The sequence below is a fragment of the Pantherophis guttatus genome, chromosome 2, assembly GCF_059756535.1.
Source record: "Pantherophis guttatus breed Tessera chromosome 2, ASM5975653v1, whole genome shotgun sequence".
NCBI lineage: Eukaryota > Metazoa > Chordata > Lepidosauria > Squamata > Colubridae > Pantherophis > Pantherophis guttatus.
The window spans coordinates 150154399-150170897 of record NC_142064.1 but is presented as its reverse complement, the minus strand read 5'-3'; the positions used below and the strand labels follow the sequence as shown (position 1 = coordinate 150170897).

General features: G+C 36.1%; 1 protein-coding gene across 1 annotated transcript in view; it reads right to left on the bottom strand.

Annotated features, from left to right (window-relative positions):
• LOC148115375 (ABC-type organic anion transporter ABCA8-like) overlaps window positions 1-16499 on the bottom strand; it is a 70821-nt gene that overhangs the window by 11313 nt on the left and 43009 nt on the right. The window contains exons 24-31 of the mRNA XM_087885153.1: window positions 9138-9229; window positions 7592-7715; window positions 5655-5778; window positions 5382-5473; window positions 4721-4887; window positions 4156-4231; window positions 2896-2990; window positions 2021-2140 (exon numbers count right to left, since the gene is read on the bottom strand). Of these exons, the coding sequence (XP_087741279.1) occupies window positions 2021-2140; window positions 2896-2990; window positions 4156-4231; window positions 4721-4887; window positions 5382-5473; window positions 5655-5778; window positions 7592-7715; window positions 9138-9229 (890 nt within the window). The remainder of the gene's footprint in view (window positions 1-2020; window positions 2141-2895; window positions 2991-4155; window positions 4232-4720; window positions 4888-5381; window positions 5474-5654; window positions 5779-7591; window positions 7716-9137; window positions 9230-16499) is intronic.

Genomic DNA, 16499 nt, shown 5'->3' with positions numbered 1-16499 from the left:
AGTGGTGTATTCTTCGGATTCTCTTGAGATTGCGTTTGTCGATTCATTGATTATTTCTTGTTCTGTTTCCATTTCTTTGCTGTAGGCCCTGGTGTTGGGTCTATCCTTCTTGGACATTTTTAAGTTTTTTCTTTTATTGAGTCAATTAACCATCTTCTGCTACCAGATTGTTGCGATATTTTAGGATCAGACTCAATAATATTATTAAGAGTTGAAGGTTTAAATATATAACCTTTTATTTACAATAGGCATTCTATATTCACTGAATATTCACAGATAGAAGCAGGGAAAAAGGGGAAGGTGGCTCCTTATATATACAATGGGTGGAGCTATAAGTGGGAGTGGTGGATCATGAATACATTAAGAATTAAAGAATAAGTTAACCCCTGATATCCCATTTACATACTATTTACACATTAGAGAATAAGGCATTTACATCTAACATCATGAAAGCAGGCCAAAGAAAGAGACTCTATTGTGTGTAGGATACATAGCCCAAATAGGTAATTTGATGGAGAAGAGGGTTTCCTGTTTATATCCCTCCAGTATTAATTATCTAAATCACTTTGATCTATTGGGAAAGTTATACTGAACATAGGGTGCTGGAGTATGACTCTAACTCTTAATAGTTTCATAGCCAACAGAGCTTGACACTAGAAGTTGCATTGGCATAGATCATTATGGATCCTACTTTTCCTAGAAGAGAAAAATGTGTCAAAAAGATTTATGATGGATAGAGAATCACTGGAAAGATGAAGCTTAAGTGAGATATAGGGCTGATTTTTGCATTCCAACAGGATCATCCCAGTTTCAAAGTAGATTGTTAAGGTTGAAATGCAACACAGAACACAAAACAGCACCCTTAGGAATCTGAACTGGCTTTAGCACTATTAGCCTCATTAGAAGTAGATTAAATTTGTTCACACCAGACACCAAAAAGTTGAAATACTATGCCAAGATATTTGAAGGATGATACTTGGACTATAATATTATTGTTTAACTGCCACTAAAGTTTGTATTGTTCAAGTTCTTTTCCGTAACAACAAATCCCATTATTTTGGTTTTGGTGTACTTGTGTGTATCTTGACTTCCTACAACGTATCGCTAGGGCTTAAAGACCTCTAAGACCAATGTGAGTCAAAGAAAGAATAGTCACATCATCAGCATAAAGAAGCACAGCTAAATTGTTCATCATAGAGTTAAGGAAGGTAGAATTCTTTTTAGTTATGGTATACACAATTGAGCTACCTAAATATTAAGGGGGAAAGGGGCTAGAATACTGCCTTCTTTCTTTCTTTTTCCCCCCTGAATGGGGATATCAGCAGACAGTACCATATTTAACACTACCAAATTTAACTTGCGTAACTCATTTTCGGGCAACATTCCAATTAAGCAAACTAACATCTGTTTGTCAGTAGAACATTTGGAGTTTGTTTTTGATTAATCAGAAAATAGGAGAAGAGTATCCATCAGACCACACAGCAGGAGATAATCTGTGTACACTGCAGCACTTTGCATTACCTGCAACAACTTCTGAGTAATCTTCAAAGCTAATGTCAGAGGATGCAGAGGATGTTTGTATCCTTTTTTTCATGCAGAAATTCTTTTTTTTTTTAAATTTAATTTATATGCCGCCCTTCTCCGGAGACTCAGGGTGGCTTACAATGCGTTAAGCAACAGCTTTCATACTTTTGTATATACCTGCTTAGTAGGGCTTTCGCCCCCCCCCCAAGTGGTGTTCTTTTTTATACAAAGTCATCTTATTGCCCCCACAATCCGGGTCCTCATTTTACCTGCCTTGAAAGGATGGAAGGCTGAGTCAACCTTGAGCCTGGTGAGATTCGAACTTGCAGTAATTGCAGGCAGCTGGTGTCACTTTAGCACCACTTAAGCTACTGCTTAAGCTGCTGTGCCACCAAGGCTCTTATTAAAAAAAAAAATCTGTAATAACCAAAAAGAGAAAAAGTCTACAAGAAAGTCCTATCTGCTCCACAAAGAAAGCATGCACTAGAAAACCTACCTGAGCTGTCCAGACACCATGATAGCTACTCGGTCGCACACTGCCTCTGCTTCCTCCATATGATGAGTTGTCAAAATGGCACCTTTATCCTTGTTCTGCAACATGGTGTGAATTGCTCTCCTAAAGAAACCATTCAACTGATGAAAATGAAGGAAACCTGAATTCTGCTATGATTCAGCTTTAACTGATGAGTGGAACATACAAGCCAGAATACTTAGTATGCCTGAATCTAATAAATAAATAAACTAAAATTAGTATAAGCTCTGTGCTATTCCTGGAGACTCTCTAGATTCAAGTATATTTTTTTTCAAAAGGAATGGTGAAGACAAAAATAGCTAATTCTCTTATCTCCTTCCATTTCACTGGCATGATGTCAATGGACATTTCATAAATCCTAAAATTGGCTGGCTCTATTCTATTCTATTCTATTCTATTCTATTCTATTCTATTCTATTCTATTCTATTCTATTCTATTCTATTCTATTCTTATTTTTTGTGACTTGTCAGTTTCAATGAGAAATAGCCTGATGCATTTCCATTGGAAGAGGAGAACACTGAAAACCTTGCAAAAATCTATTTTAATCCCTAGAATCATGAATAAAGTCAAGACAGCTGGGTGTCTCTAGAAAGCCTGAGATTCATCACATACACAGATACAAAAATAACATTTTCTAACAGTACACTAAGAAGCTACAAGAGGTAAGAGTGGAAATCAAATCCCCAAAATGGTCAATTTTGTCAAAAACTTTTCAATAATTCAAACAATACATACTTGATTGTTGAGATATAAAAGATAAGAGTTTGGAGATGAATTTTTATTACAACTGTTAAGTGTGCAAATCTACTCCTAAATGTTCAATGTACAGAACACTTACCACACTTGGTGTTTTCCTTTGGGATCCAGGCCAGTGGTTGGTTCATCTAGAAACCACACGGTAGGATTACTCAACATGCTCAGAGCAAAGCACAACTGAAATGCAGGAAATTATATTAAACCCTCTTAAATATTTTACACATACAAAAGATGGAAATGTAAAGAATATACATTTCAGTATGTTCTTCAAACACACATTTTCTTAATGATAGCTGCACAAATGGAAAAGCAACATATCAGTGAGGACAAACTAATATTAGTGTTCTGAGATTCTAACCAATAAACTGAATTATTAAAAGGCATTTTAATTTTTACATGATATCTTCTTGAAGGACGGGAATAGGCAAAGATATTCTTTCACTCTGTTCCACTACAACCTCATCAGGCTTGAGAACAGTCTTGGTGGCTTAACACAAAATACATTTGGAGACGTAACAAATTCTTAGTAATTACCGATTTAGACTTTTAAGACAATTATCAGGAGAGTTATTCAATTACAGCAAAGTCTACGAGTCTCTTGGGGTAAATTTGGGCATGCTTAATTCATTTATAATTCCATAGAGCTTCCAGGTACTGCAGCCCACCAACAATACATGACAATGCAGCCATTACAAACTGAACTGCATAATGTAAATCAGGACATTAAAAATCACTATCCAATTATTCTTAACCATGTACAGTTTTGTTCTATATGGTTGTCTATGTCCTCAGATTTTTAAGGTGCCTTGAAAATCTATAATTAATTAATTAATTAATTAATGGGCTAATTACCTCTGACAGATTCCTACAACAATACAACAGAATTTCATAAAACAATTGAGGAATGCAAAATATCACAATATTATGTAAAGAAGTAAGTCAGTTTAGAAGTTTTTGTGCTTGAGTACTCAGGAACATGCTATTGTGTCATTCTTTAGCATGGTCTCCTTTCCTTTAGTCAGGTGAAAGACTGACACATTTTTTAAGCAAGGAGCACATCATACTAATTTTAGTTATGCATGGTGGCTTGCCAGCATAAAATGCAGATATCCATGATGTCCTAGCATGGCTCCTCAATGCCAAAAGGCTTCCTCCCTTATCTTCAGTCCTGTCTCTTCTTTTCTCAACTTCATTTCTTTATTTTATGGAAATACTTTCAGAGAGCAGACAAGCTGGACAAAAACTGCATTTAAGAAGAAGTTTAAAAGGAGAAATGTCAAAGCACAGCTGGATATGGTATCAGAAGACTTGTAGCTAAAATACAATGAATCAGAGAGCTTACTTTTCTACGTAACCCTGCTGATAATGTCTTAGTTGTCTTTTTTAAATGCTCTTCAAGGTCTAGAACTCGAGTTATTCTGAAAAAAGCAGAAATTTTGCTGTTTTAATCTCTACGTGAGGCTCTTTGTATGACAACTGCAAAACACAGCACGCTGCAATAAAATAATAGAAATGGATATGTGTTTTATCCATTACTTAAATACACAAGAATCAGTGGTGGGTTGCCTTGGTTCGGACTGGTTCGCAAGAACCGGTACTAAAACTGGTGGGAGGCCCCGCCCACTGCCCCAGATGCCATCATCAGTGATCTACGCATGCGCAGAAGCTTCTGCATGTGCGAGCGAAGCAAGCGCTTGCACGTGATCCCATTGCGAACCGGTGGTAAAGGTAAGTAGAACCCATCCCTGACAAGAATGCCTGTTTTTTGCTAACTACTCAGAAAGCAATTTCATATTTTCCAGAGTATTGGTTATTTCAAACATACAGCCTGAGAAATTCAATTCCTAAGAATGAACAATCTTGGGAAATAAATTTTGTAATATAAACAATATCTTGGGCTTCACTACCTATTAATGGCCAATGTGGCATCATCCTTCCTGATCCCTTTTACAGCTGCAAAAATCTCCAAATGTTCTTTCATGGTCAGGTTGGGCCAGAGCAGATTCTCCTGAGGACAGTAGCCAAAAGCAGCATTTTCCTCTGTCACAGCTCCATCCGCTCCTTTAATCTGCACCTGTTCCAAATAGGTAGCATGAGGACCTCATCTGCTTTTGTCCAATGTGAGAATATACTTCGAAATATCAAAGATGTGACAAGATGCATTTCTCATCAATAACTGTCATTTATATTAAATCAGGAAGTTTATTAAAGATCTTAATGTTATCTAAGAAGGAAGAGGAGATCTAGCACAATATACGAATAATGCAGAAGCAGACAATATGGCAGAGCATAAGGACTGTGGATAACTAAATTGCATTGAAAGTGACAAAGGAAACTCCACAGAAAGTTTTCCCTCCAATCATTATGCCTTTGATAAATTAATAAATAGGCCTTTTCAATGGGTCTCTGTCTTTTCTTCATCTATTCTCTGATATATTACAGTAATATTATTTAAAGTGGTTATATTGCTATTACCTTCCTAAACTGGATACCCAGTATTACCATGCAATAATAAATAACAGAAAGACCATAATATACTTTTCTTTCTAAAGTAAAAGTTACACATACCTGCCCAGCAGTTGGAGCCACAGCTCCCATTATCATGCTAATTGTTGTACTTTTACCAGCACCATTTGGTCCCAGAAGCCCTAATATTTCTCCTGCAAAGAAATTATTGCTATTAAAATATAGCTTTAAAATGTGTTGTATATGCTGCTTTAAGAAATCTCAGAGGGTTTTTTTATTTTCCTAAGAAGTAGGGTTCAAAGCACTGAGGCACGATCTTCTCTCATCAAATGGCTGCTGTTGTATTTGATTAAATGCATTTGAGGGACATATTACCTTTTTTAACACAAAAAGAAACATTTCTGGTAGCCAATTTTCTCCTCTGCTTTCTGTTGCAAAATGGAATAGAACAAGCCTTCCCGTACTCTTTGCGCAAGTTGTGGACAATGATAACTGGTTTCTAAATAAAGAGGAGAGACAGAGAGATGTTTGTGTGTGTGTGTGTGTGTGTGTGAGATATATCTATATCTATATCTATATCTATATCTATATCTATAAATTTATATATTTATATATATAAATTTATATAGATAAAATTTATATTTTGCCGATAAATAAAGGAGACTAGTATAGATCTATTTCAAGCTTTTTAGCTTTTATCAGCTAGCCATACCCTTATTCAGATTCGAACTTGGGCTTCCAGCATGTTAGGCAGTTGAATTAACCTTCTGAGCCACAAGTTCTCCTCCCTTCATCAGCTTGAGCCAGGGGAAAGATATAAATATATATATATATACACACACATATATACTTACATATACCATGCTTCCCTGAAAATAAGCCCTCCCCGAAAATATTTAAATACATGTGCAGCCGGTCCCCACCATTTTTTCTGGTTAGGGAGCCAGAGCTGGAAATCAGGTAAGATGGCAAAAGGAGCCCCATCCTGCTCCATGTGCCCCAAAATAATAAGACCTCCTCTAAAATAAGGCCAAGCGCTTATTTTAGGGTTCAAAAAAATATAAGACAGGGTCTTATTTTCGGGGAAATATGGTACATACACAAACACATATGTATATGTATGTGTGTATATGTATATACACATACAAACACACATACACAGTGTATATATAAACACAAATATATTTCTATCATTTATTTATTCAGAAAAAGCCAAATAGGCATTATCTTTCACCTGGGACAGAAACACTGATAGTTCCCTTATTTCCAAACAGATCTGTTTATTTTGGGAGAAGTTTCCTTGTTTTCAGAAGTTAAATCTGCTTGGATCCAGAATAGCCAGATTAGTTTAATCCAGATGAGAAATATGGACCATTCCGGAGTTGTCTAAAAATGCTTTGCTTGGCAAGTTTAAAACATATTTATTTATTCTTTCATAGTCATATCCCATTTACTATCCCTCTTCCATGGCTTGGGAAAGTGCTGCTACAAGCATACACCTATTGTATCCTTTTTGAATATTATGTGTATGTTGGTTCCGCCTACAATAATTGTTTCAGTTAAAGAGTGTTTAGTTTTTCAGCATCCAGAATGCCATGTTATCCTCACAGAAATGAACAACATTTTGGTGGTTTGCACCTCATTTTTATTGCTATAAGATATTTCTGGCCTCTGAGAAACTGTCTCCATTTTAGAGTTTTAAAATATTTATATTTTCATTGCTAAGGAGAAATAATCTGACTCATATCCCTTCCATAGTGCTTCCATAACTCATTTTGTCGAGGTTATGCTTCTGCTCATAGTTTTCTCAGTACCAAGCAAAGCCTCCTAAAATTCCTATCTGTACTGTACATAGAACTAATGAGTATATTTTGCAAAAGGAATAGTTACTAATACCAGCATGGTTACGAAGAAGTAAATTTATAAGGCAATTTACTCCAAAGAGTGTAAATAATGTAAAAAACAAGGTAACAATAATGATAATAATACAATATAAATACAAGGTAAAATTGCAATACAACAATATCTGGATGACCTGGTACATAGTTTTGAAAATGAAAAAAAGTACATACTTTTGAAAATGCCACCTTAGCAACTCTAGACTCTGGTATTTTCTTTCTTCGACTGTATCTTAGTATCCCTGAAAGCAATCCTGATAATTATGTCTTTGCACCATGTAATTAAGCCATAGAAAGTGATAGGTAGGATTGTGCATTTAACCATGCTTCATAAGCAAATCACAAATATAAATGGAGCAATTCATACTGTATGTATTTTTTCAAAATTTGAAAAGCCCACTAGTTACGTTTTACCTCTTCTTCATTGTCAGAAGTCAGTGCATTCTGAGCTCTTGTCCTTTCATCTAGGACATCTCTATCATTCTCTTCGCTGAGCTCCTCAGGATTCTGATGGGTTCTTCTTCTTTGTGGAGAAATCCTAGGGATCAAAGATACAACAAGTCTGAAGTGACTGAGTACTAAAGGATAAATGTTGATTTCAACTAGAAAGCAATCAGGAGTCCAACCGTGAGGTAGAAGGTTGGTGGAGATCTCATGTGGTAACTTACTCAATGCTTGTGCAGCTCTATTATTTATATTATTGCTTTTCTTTGCTCCCATTTTCTCAATCATTGTGGCATGATTAGAGTGCTTGATGGTCCTCCTTTCCCTTGTTATCAATGTTTCTTCACTATTTTGAATTAAACGAACTCTTGTCCATTCCTAAGCCACTTTAACAAACCAGGTAACCAATCTATCAATGGTTCACAATATTCAGCAACTTGACTCATACTGGATAATGCCTATCACCTCAATTGGACTTACCTATCCAGAATCTAACTTCAAATGGATATGAAGAACTTTATCCTGCAGATAACATGCAAATTACTTAAAACAGCCTATTGAAGGAAATCCTATAACTAATGAGTATATTTTACAAAAGGAATGGTTACTAACACCAACTTGGTTTCAAAGAAGTAAATTTATAAGTCAATTTACTCCAAAAGAGTGTAAATAATGTACAAAACAAGATCACAATAATGAGAATAATGCAATATAAATACAAGGTAAAATTGCAATACAACAAAAGCCGCAACAATCTGAAAATGTTCTTTCAACCTTCCTCCAGCCATTTCAACCATTCAATAATTTTAATTGTAAAATTAAAAATTATTTTAAAAAGAGAACAAAGGTACTTGTATTGACATACAAGGCTATATGCTTTGCAAACTGGATAATTTACAGGACATCTTCCTCCATATGTTTGTTTGTTTGTTTGTTTTATTTAACACTCACCAAGTGTCAAATAAAGCTTGCCTTTTTGAAATTGTTAAACTGAACATTTCTGAATGTGATTAGAAATGAGTTCAGCTGGCTTAGTATCCTTTGTAAAGGCTCTGCTGCTCCTGAGAGCAAAGATGTTGTTTCCCTCAGTTCGTGGCGTCAAACACATGGAGGCCCATTGCTTTATGGATGACTCACAAGGAGTTGCCATTCAGAGCACTCATGGGTGATCTTCCATTTTACAGAATTGCTGTGAGCCGGAGATGGGCAGTTTCTAAATGTGATATATAAATAAAGACCTAGGTCTCAGGAGAAAATTCTAATGCTGGGAAAAATGGAAGGAAAAAGAAGAGGATGACCAGTAGCAAAGTGGATGACTCAGTTACAGCAGCAATCAATGGGAGATCAAAAATCACAAGTTAGGGATAAATCATCATGGAGAAAATCTATGTATGTGGTCACTTGGAGTCAAAAATAACTTAATGACTCATAATCAATCAACCAACCAACCAACCAACCGATGCATGCATGTAGTCACACACTTTCTCTCCTTGAGCCTACTAACATATATACCAACCTAAATACAGGATCTCTTCTCATAACTGGTCCGTCATATTTCAATCCCAGGTAGCGAAGTAAAAAAATGAAAATTATGCTGTGTATGTAAGGCTACATAAAAACACAAACAGAAAATTATATTGAACATATGTACACCCATAGACAGATCTTAATTTAATACATTTAATTCTGTATTTGGTTAAATATATATAGATTTAGGGAACATATATATACAATTATTTTATGTCAGACTTAATAATTAGAGAAGGAAGACTTTACTCAATCTTTTATATTAGTATAGTAGAAAAGTATTTATACTGATGTCCTTTCAAGTAGTGCCAGTATCAGCTACCTCACAATCCATACTGAATTAGAAGGCTTAGGCAGATGTGAAAAGGATGCCACTATATTTCTGAAGCCAGCATACCAATAAGCCACCACTTATTGATGTACAGCAGGGGTGTCAAACTGGCGGCCTGCGGGCCGATGCGTCATGTGGAGGCCACGCTCACTCCAGCTCTGCGAAGGGGAAAAACATCATGATATGTCATTGATGGCAACGTGACATGGCGAGTTTGACACCCATGATGTACAGCATAATTTCCTCCCTCAAGAAGATGATCATCCATATTCCTGCAAGTTTCTTGGATATATCTGAATCAGAAAAAAAAACACTTTCTCACTATTTAACCTCATAGGGATTTTTAGTTATTTATCTGTATCCCGCCTTTATTATTTTTACAAATAAGGCAGAAAATATATCCAGCACACCTTCCTCCTCCTATTTTCCTCATAACAACTCTGATTTAGGTTGAGAGAATATGATTGGCCCAAAGGCACCCATCTGGACTTCATACCTAAAGTGGGATTAGAACTTATGGTCTCCCACTTTCTAGCCTGGTGTCTTAACCACTAGAACAAACTGGCTCTCCATTTTAGTTTATTATTTTAACATATTAGAATTAGATGGGATTAGTGCACAACTGAGTTGCAGGTATGCTGCAGTTCTAACAGGAATCTCTAGAACAGCGGTTCTCAACCTGGGGGTCGTGACCCCTTTGGGGGTCGAGCGGCCATTTCACAGGGGTCGGCAAAGCCCTCTCTTGCCCCCCATGCCTTCACTCACCCTCACCCTCTGCCTCTGTTGGATCGCCGCTCGCCGGTCGCTTACCCCGCCCACTCCCAATCTATTGCTGCCTCCTGAGTCCCAGCTGATGGCTAGAGGGGGAAAAAAACTGTTTAAATTCTTGCCGCGGGGCTTCAAAGGGCCGCCCTATAGCTGATCAGTGTTAAAAGAAAACAAATGAGTAGACCGGTGCCAGCAAAAATAGAAAAAAAACAGCCCCTTTCATCTTAAGTATAGGTTAATTACCATAAGTTGATTTGATCAGCGTCCCGACCCTCAGCTGATTTGCTCTCAGCTGTTTTGCAGAGGGCTCTGTTGCTAGCTAGCTGCAAAGAGGTAAATTGCTGGAGCAGATTTTTCCCCCCTAGCTATGCTGAAAAAGTGAAACTGAAAGTAAAGCAGGGTCTTTGCTGCAACGTGACAAAATGAGACAGAGAGAGATTTCTTTTTCTTTTTCCTCACCAAAAAAGGTAGGTGCAAAACTGCAAACAATTGGAAATTTAAGGCAAAAGAGGAGGTTCAAGATTTTAAAACACAAAAGAAAAAAAAGCTCTATTTAACTAAGGAATTGTAATAATTGAGATACTATTAATTGTATATTTAGGGTTGCCAGGTCTGCTTCCAAAAAATAGCTGACGAGCCGGGGGTGGGGGGGTGTTAAGTAGTAAAAAAATAAAAAATAAATTACAATTAAATTATATATTTTCTTACAAACATTTTAACACGTATTAAAATAATCACTTCAAAACTTTACTTAAAATTCAAAACATCAAATATATTATAATAATATGTAAAATATTAAATTACATTTTACTTTGCTGTCGTATGTATTTTTTATTTGACTGCGCAGCTTTGATCAATTCTTTGTGTTTAAGGAATAATTCTTTAATTTCAGTACAACGTTGAGAAATATTAAAAAATATACAAAGTTCACTTCGAACTGATACAAGCAGTCGGTTACGTTTGTCAGTCCACAAATTTCCCATGATGCTGAAAATTCGTTCAACGTTTGCATTTGATACCGGAATTGATGCACAATACTGGAACAGTTTCAGTAATCTCGGAGCTGGCTCTTTCTTGAAAAAGTACGTCCACTTATCAAGGGATGAATCACCCTGCAGATGAACATAAACTTCTTCTAAGGCAGAAATTTCATCGAAGAGAGTGTTGGGTGGAAGTTCTTCTCGCCATGGTGATAATAACCAGATGTTCGTCATTTCTTCTAAAGTTGGAGGATTATTGCGATCAATTAGATCAATTAGATTGAAACAACTTAGCGTCTCATATACTGAATTGGTGAAATTATACCACTTTTCTAGGTACGCAATGGCTCTTTGATACACGTTGATGGCTTCTCTCTTGAACTTTTGCACGGCATTCTCAAGCAAATGTTTTTTACGTAAGGCAAATAAAACTTTCATTCCAAAAAACTGCTCATCGTATTTTTTTTGCAAAGAATCACGCAGCTTACACATAATAATGTGAAGATCACATGCAAGAATTTTCTTGCTTTCCAGCTTCAGTAGGGTGTCTTGCATTATTGACATGAAGAAGTGCATGAAATATAAATACAATTCTGAAATTGTTGGTTCATCGTCCTTTGCGAGTTCATTTTCCTGATCCGAAATAAGGTTCCAAATAACCTTATGGCACTCATCAGATCCAAGAGAAATAAAATACGATTTTAGAGGTATCCAGTTTAAAAGAAGTCTTTCGACTGCTTTAAACAAACTTAACCAACGTGTTGGAACTTCATGGAATTCTGACTCGCAAAACTCAAAAAATGATTTCAACTCGAAAATTCAGCAAAAACCTTCAGCACTACATTTTCGATATCAAAAGATAACTGCTTTAATGCATTTTTTGTGCTATTGTGTAAAATGTGATTATTGCAATGAGCATTTGATCTTTGTCTCATTCTAATTTATGAAAAAAAAAGACAAAACGCGATTCTCCTATCCTTATTCTCTTAGACTGTACAGCTTTAGATTACATACCATTTCATCATAAAGCTTTGGAATAAAAAAAATGTCCACTATTTTGTGAAAAAAAATAGTGAACATAATGTGAAAAAAGTGGACTGTCTGCTCAAATAGTGGACACCTGGCAATCCTATAATTGTGTTGAAAGCAGAAATGGTTAAGTTGTGGTTTGGAGGAATATATGGGGGAAATTATTTGGTTTATTATTATTGGTAAATATAATTAATTGATTTGTAAGAAATTGGATTGCATGGAAATAATTGGAATATTCATGTTCATATTGATTAATATACAAAAAAGATAGTTATATAACTAATTGATTTATATTAAAATGTTGAATTTGTATTAAACAACTGTATTACATAATTAACCAATGTGGGGATGGATATAAAAATAGATGACAATGCAAAGGGGTACAATATAGAATAGAAGGGAAAAATTGAATTTGATTAAGATTAGAGATGAGGATGAAGGGTAATATTGTTTTTTTAAAAAAAATAGATGAGGAATAAATATGGCAAAAAGGAAATATAGAAATTGTAAATTTAATTGAAATGACTAAACACTGTTTAAATTTGTGAACCGGCCAAATACTCTGTTCAAAGAAAATACATTGTATGTTTGTATGTGTGTTTCTAATTATTGCTATTTATTCATATTTGTTCTCTTTTATTCTTTAAAGTTTAATAATTCATTCTTTATCTTAATATCTTTATATTTGTTTGGGTTGGTTTTCTTCCCTTTCATCTTTTTTATTGTACAGCAATCTTTCTCCTCAAACCTACCACCTCTCTTTTTTCTTTCATTCTTACTTTCTCTTCCCCCCCTCTTCTTCTCCTCCCTACTTCCTCTTCCTTTCTCCTTCTCCTCCTCTCTTCCTCCCTCTCTTACCCTCACTCCTACTCTAATTTCCCTTCCCTTCCTTCATCCCTCTCTATTGCTGTATCCTTTTATGCATATGGACTATTCAGAGGGCTGAAAAAGTTTTTTGTGACTGGTCCTCGCACTTTTGACCAGTCCTCGAACTTACGACTGTCCTCACATATTACATTTTTGCCCTATCTTGTCACCATGGTGAAGAGAAGCAGTTGTGAAATGAGTGACATGGTTGTTAAGAATGCTACAAAGGGCATAAATGATGACCAGTCATAAGTGCGAAGACTGGTCAAAAGTGTGAGGACCTGTCAGAAATCACTTTTTTCAGCCCTCTGGGTAGTCCTTTTGTGCACATTGACTACTCAGAGGGCTGAAAAAGTTATTTTTGACTGGTCCTCGCACTTTTGACCAGTCCTCGATTTACGACTGTCCTTACATTTTACGTTTTTTGCCCTATCTTATCACCATGGTGAAGAAAAGCAGTTGTGAAATGAGTGACGTGGTTGTTAAGAATGCTGCACGGGCATAAATGTGAGGATGGTCATAAGTGTGAGGACCAGTCAAAAGTGCGAGGACCTGTCAGAAATGACTTTTTTCAGCCCTCTGAGTAGTCCCTATACACATAGCCATGGCCACCCGGTCACATGACCAGCTAGCCACACCCACCCAGTCACATGACTTCCAAGCCATGCCCACAAAATAAGCCACGCCCACAGAACCGGTAGTAAAAAATTTAGAACCCACCCCTGGTTGGGGGTCACCACAACATGAGGAACTGTATTAAAGGGTCGTGGCATTAGGAAGGTTGAGAACCACTGCTCTAGAATCTGGCATTGGCTGTATTTATGTACATTTATGTGAAGATATACATAGATGTAGATATTAACTTCTTGGATAATAAGATAATCTGACTATATTAATGCTTTTCTAAAAAAATATTTTTTAAATCTCCTTGTTATAAGAACAATATGTTTGTTCCTCACCATGAAGGCAGATATCCAGATATATAAAATATAATCACCATAAGGAAAATTCACCATCTATATAAAAATGTAGATAAAAAAAGCAGTCAATAAAGTTCCTAAGTACAGTTTATACAATTCACTCTGAAAGTAAAACAAAACTTTTAAAAGAAAGTTACTGGTTTCTCCAGAAGCAAAGGATAACTTACCTACATATCATTTTTTTCAACTACAAACAAAAGGTTTCATAAAATTGTCCTTCAAGACAATATAAACAGTGATACAACTGTGTAAGTGTTGTGCTTTTTTTACAATGTTTTATTGGTATACATCTTCATTGGTGGCATAATTTGGGAACAATGAAGCATTTACCACGGATTAACTGAACAACTAAGAGTAAGAATAAAGCACAGAGCAACAGTATTAGATCCACAATTTAAAAAGTTTATTCTTATTCTTAGATTACTTGTTATGCCTAGTCCAGTTCCTCAGTTCCAGGACCTGGAAGTTCTTTGTCCTCAATAGATAAAATTTCTGGTTTCATGTTCTTTAGAAGGTGATTGTATGAGGCTTGGTAGTGTTTTGAAATTTTTGTTTTTATTTGCCAATTGTGCTGCAGATTGGTGGTGACAGAAAACCTACTGGGCTAGCTAACATGCAAATAGGAGACCATCAGGAAATGCCAGACTGTAAACTAAACAGGGAATTTTAAAAAATCTTCCCACCAAAAAGCAATGCCAATCCCCTTTTGTACTCTTACAAAGAAAACTACATAGTGTAGCGTCCTTGGTGCCCTCTGAGCTTAGTTGTTTTCTTGCAGTTACATTACTCAACTAGGTAGCATTATAATTTCCCAACTAAGTATCCTGTTTTCCCCACAATAAGACATCCCCTGATAATAAGCCCAATTGGGCTTTTGAGTGCATGGCAATAAAGCCAAGCGCTTATTTCAGGGTTCAAAAAAATATAAGACAGGGTCTTATTTTCGGGGAAACACGGTAACATCACTAGTGCACTGATGTTGTTATCTAGTTGGGTAATGAAACATCTTCAAGAAAACAAGCAAGCTCTCTGACCAAGGACCTCACAGCTCAATCCTGAGCTATAAATATTCTCTTCTATTGAAAACTTCATAGACAGCAGGAAAAAAAACCTTGACTCAAGGGAGTCTTCCATTTTCTTTTGCAGACATAGTTTCCTAAGGAACTTCTGATGAGCTTGATGATGGTTGCACCAGATTTCTAGAAAGGCAAAGGAGCATCCCAAGATACAATTTAGGTCCCTTTACCTTTCTTAAATAAGACGTTCCTTTCTACCATTTCACACATCAAAATGTGTGAATAGGAACGGAACTGGAGTGTATGTCTAATCATCAAATTTATGTAGCCCAAGGGTTTGCAGCAAAGTTGGGAAAATGAATGATGCTAATGTAAACTGGTAGATGTTTGCCATAAAATGCTATTGTTGTGTAAAGTTATTTTTTCTACTTTTTACTGCAGAAATCTGTTTGCAAATCTGTAGGTTCCAGGTAAGGACTACCCTGTTTCCCCCAAAATAAGACATCCCCTGATAATAAGACCAATCGGGCTTTTGAGCGCATCGCAATAAGGCCAAGCGCTTATTTCAGGGTTCAAAAAAATATAAGACAGGGTCTTATTTTCAGGGAAACACGGTATATAGAGTTGTCTGAACGCTCATTTCTGAATTGAAATAAGAAAGAAAAGTTCATGGCCAGAAGTGGTCACAGAGCAGCATATCTGATCTTATTGGATCTGTGAAATGCAGGGAAGAATTGCTCCTTAGACTACCCTGGTAGTTAGGGAATTGGCAGAAAGGCTAATATATTGAAATAGAATGAAAAAAGATGGGGACTTCAGGATTGGAACTTGAGGCCAGTTACTACAATTTAGTAGTTGTCCATCCAATGGCTTTATCCATAAATATGATGGAGAAATTTGTAAGGCCCTAAACCTGCCCCAATTTTCACAGGAACAGGCTTACAGGCAGGGGAATGGGACAACTTGCCGCAGCCAACTCATCATGGCCAATTCACCACAGGACAACTCACTGCAGGACAATATAACAATTCTACTTAATTGTTTAAAATAAATTAAAAAATATTTTAATTTTTGCCATTCACATTTCTGTCCCTCCTTTTGCATCCTTTCTTTAAGGATTCTATTCCACCATTTCTTTGATATTAGTATAAGTCTTATTCTGTGGTGAGGTGGCTGAGGCAAGTTGGTCATGGCGAGTTGGCCGTGGTGAATTGTCATAGACCCGAAAGATAGTACTGCATTTTATCTTACCGTTGAAAAGAAAAATAGAAAACTCATACTTGGACATGTAGGAATGAAAATATTAAGTAGATATAGCTGATATGAATCAGATGTTATAAATATTGCAAATGAAATCACAGACACCTAAAATGAAAT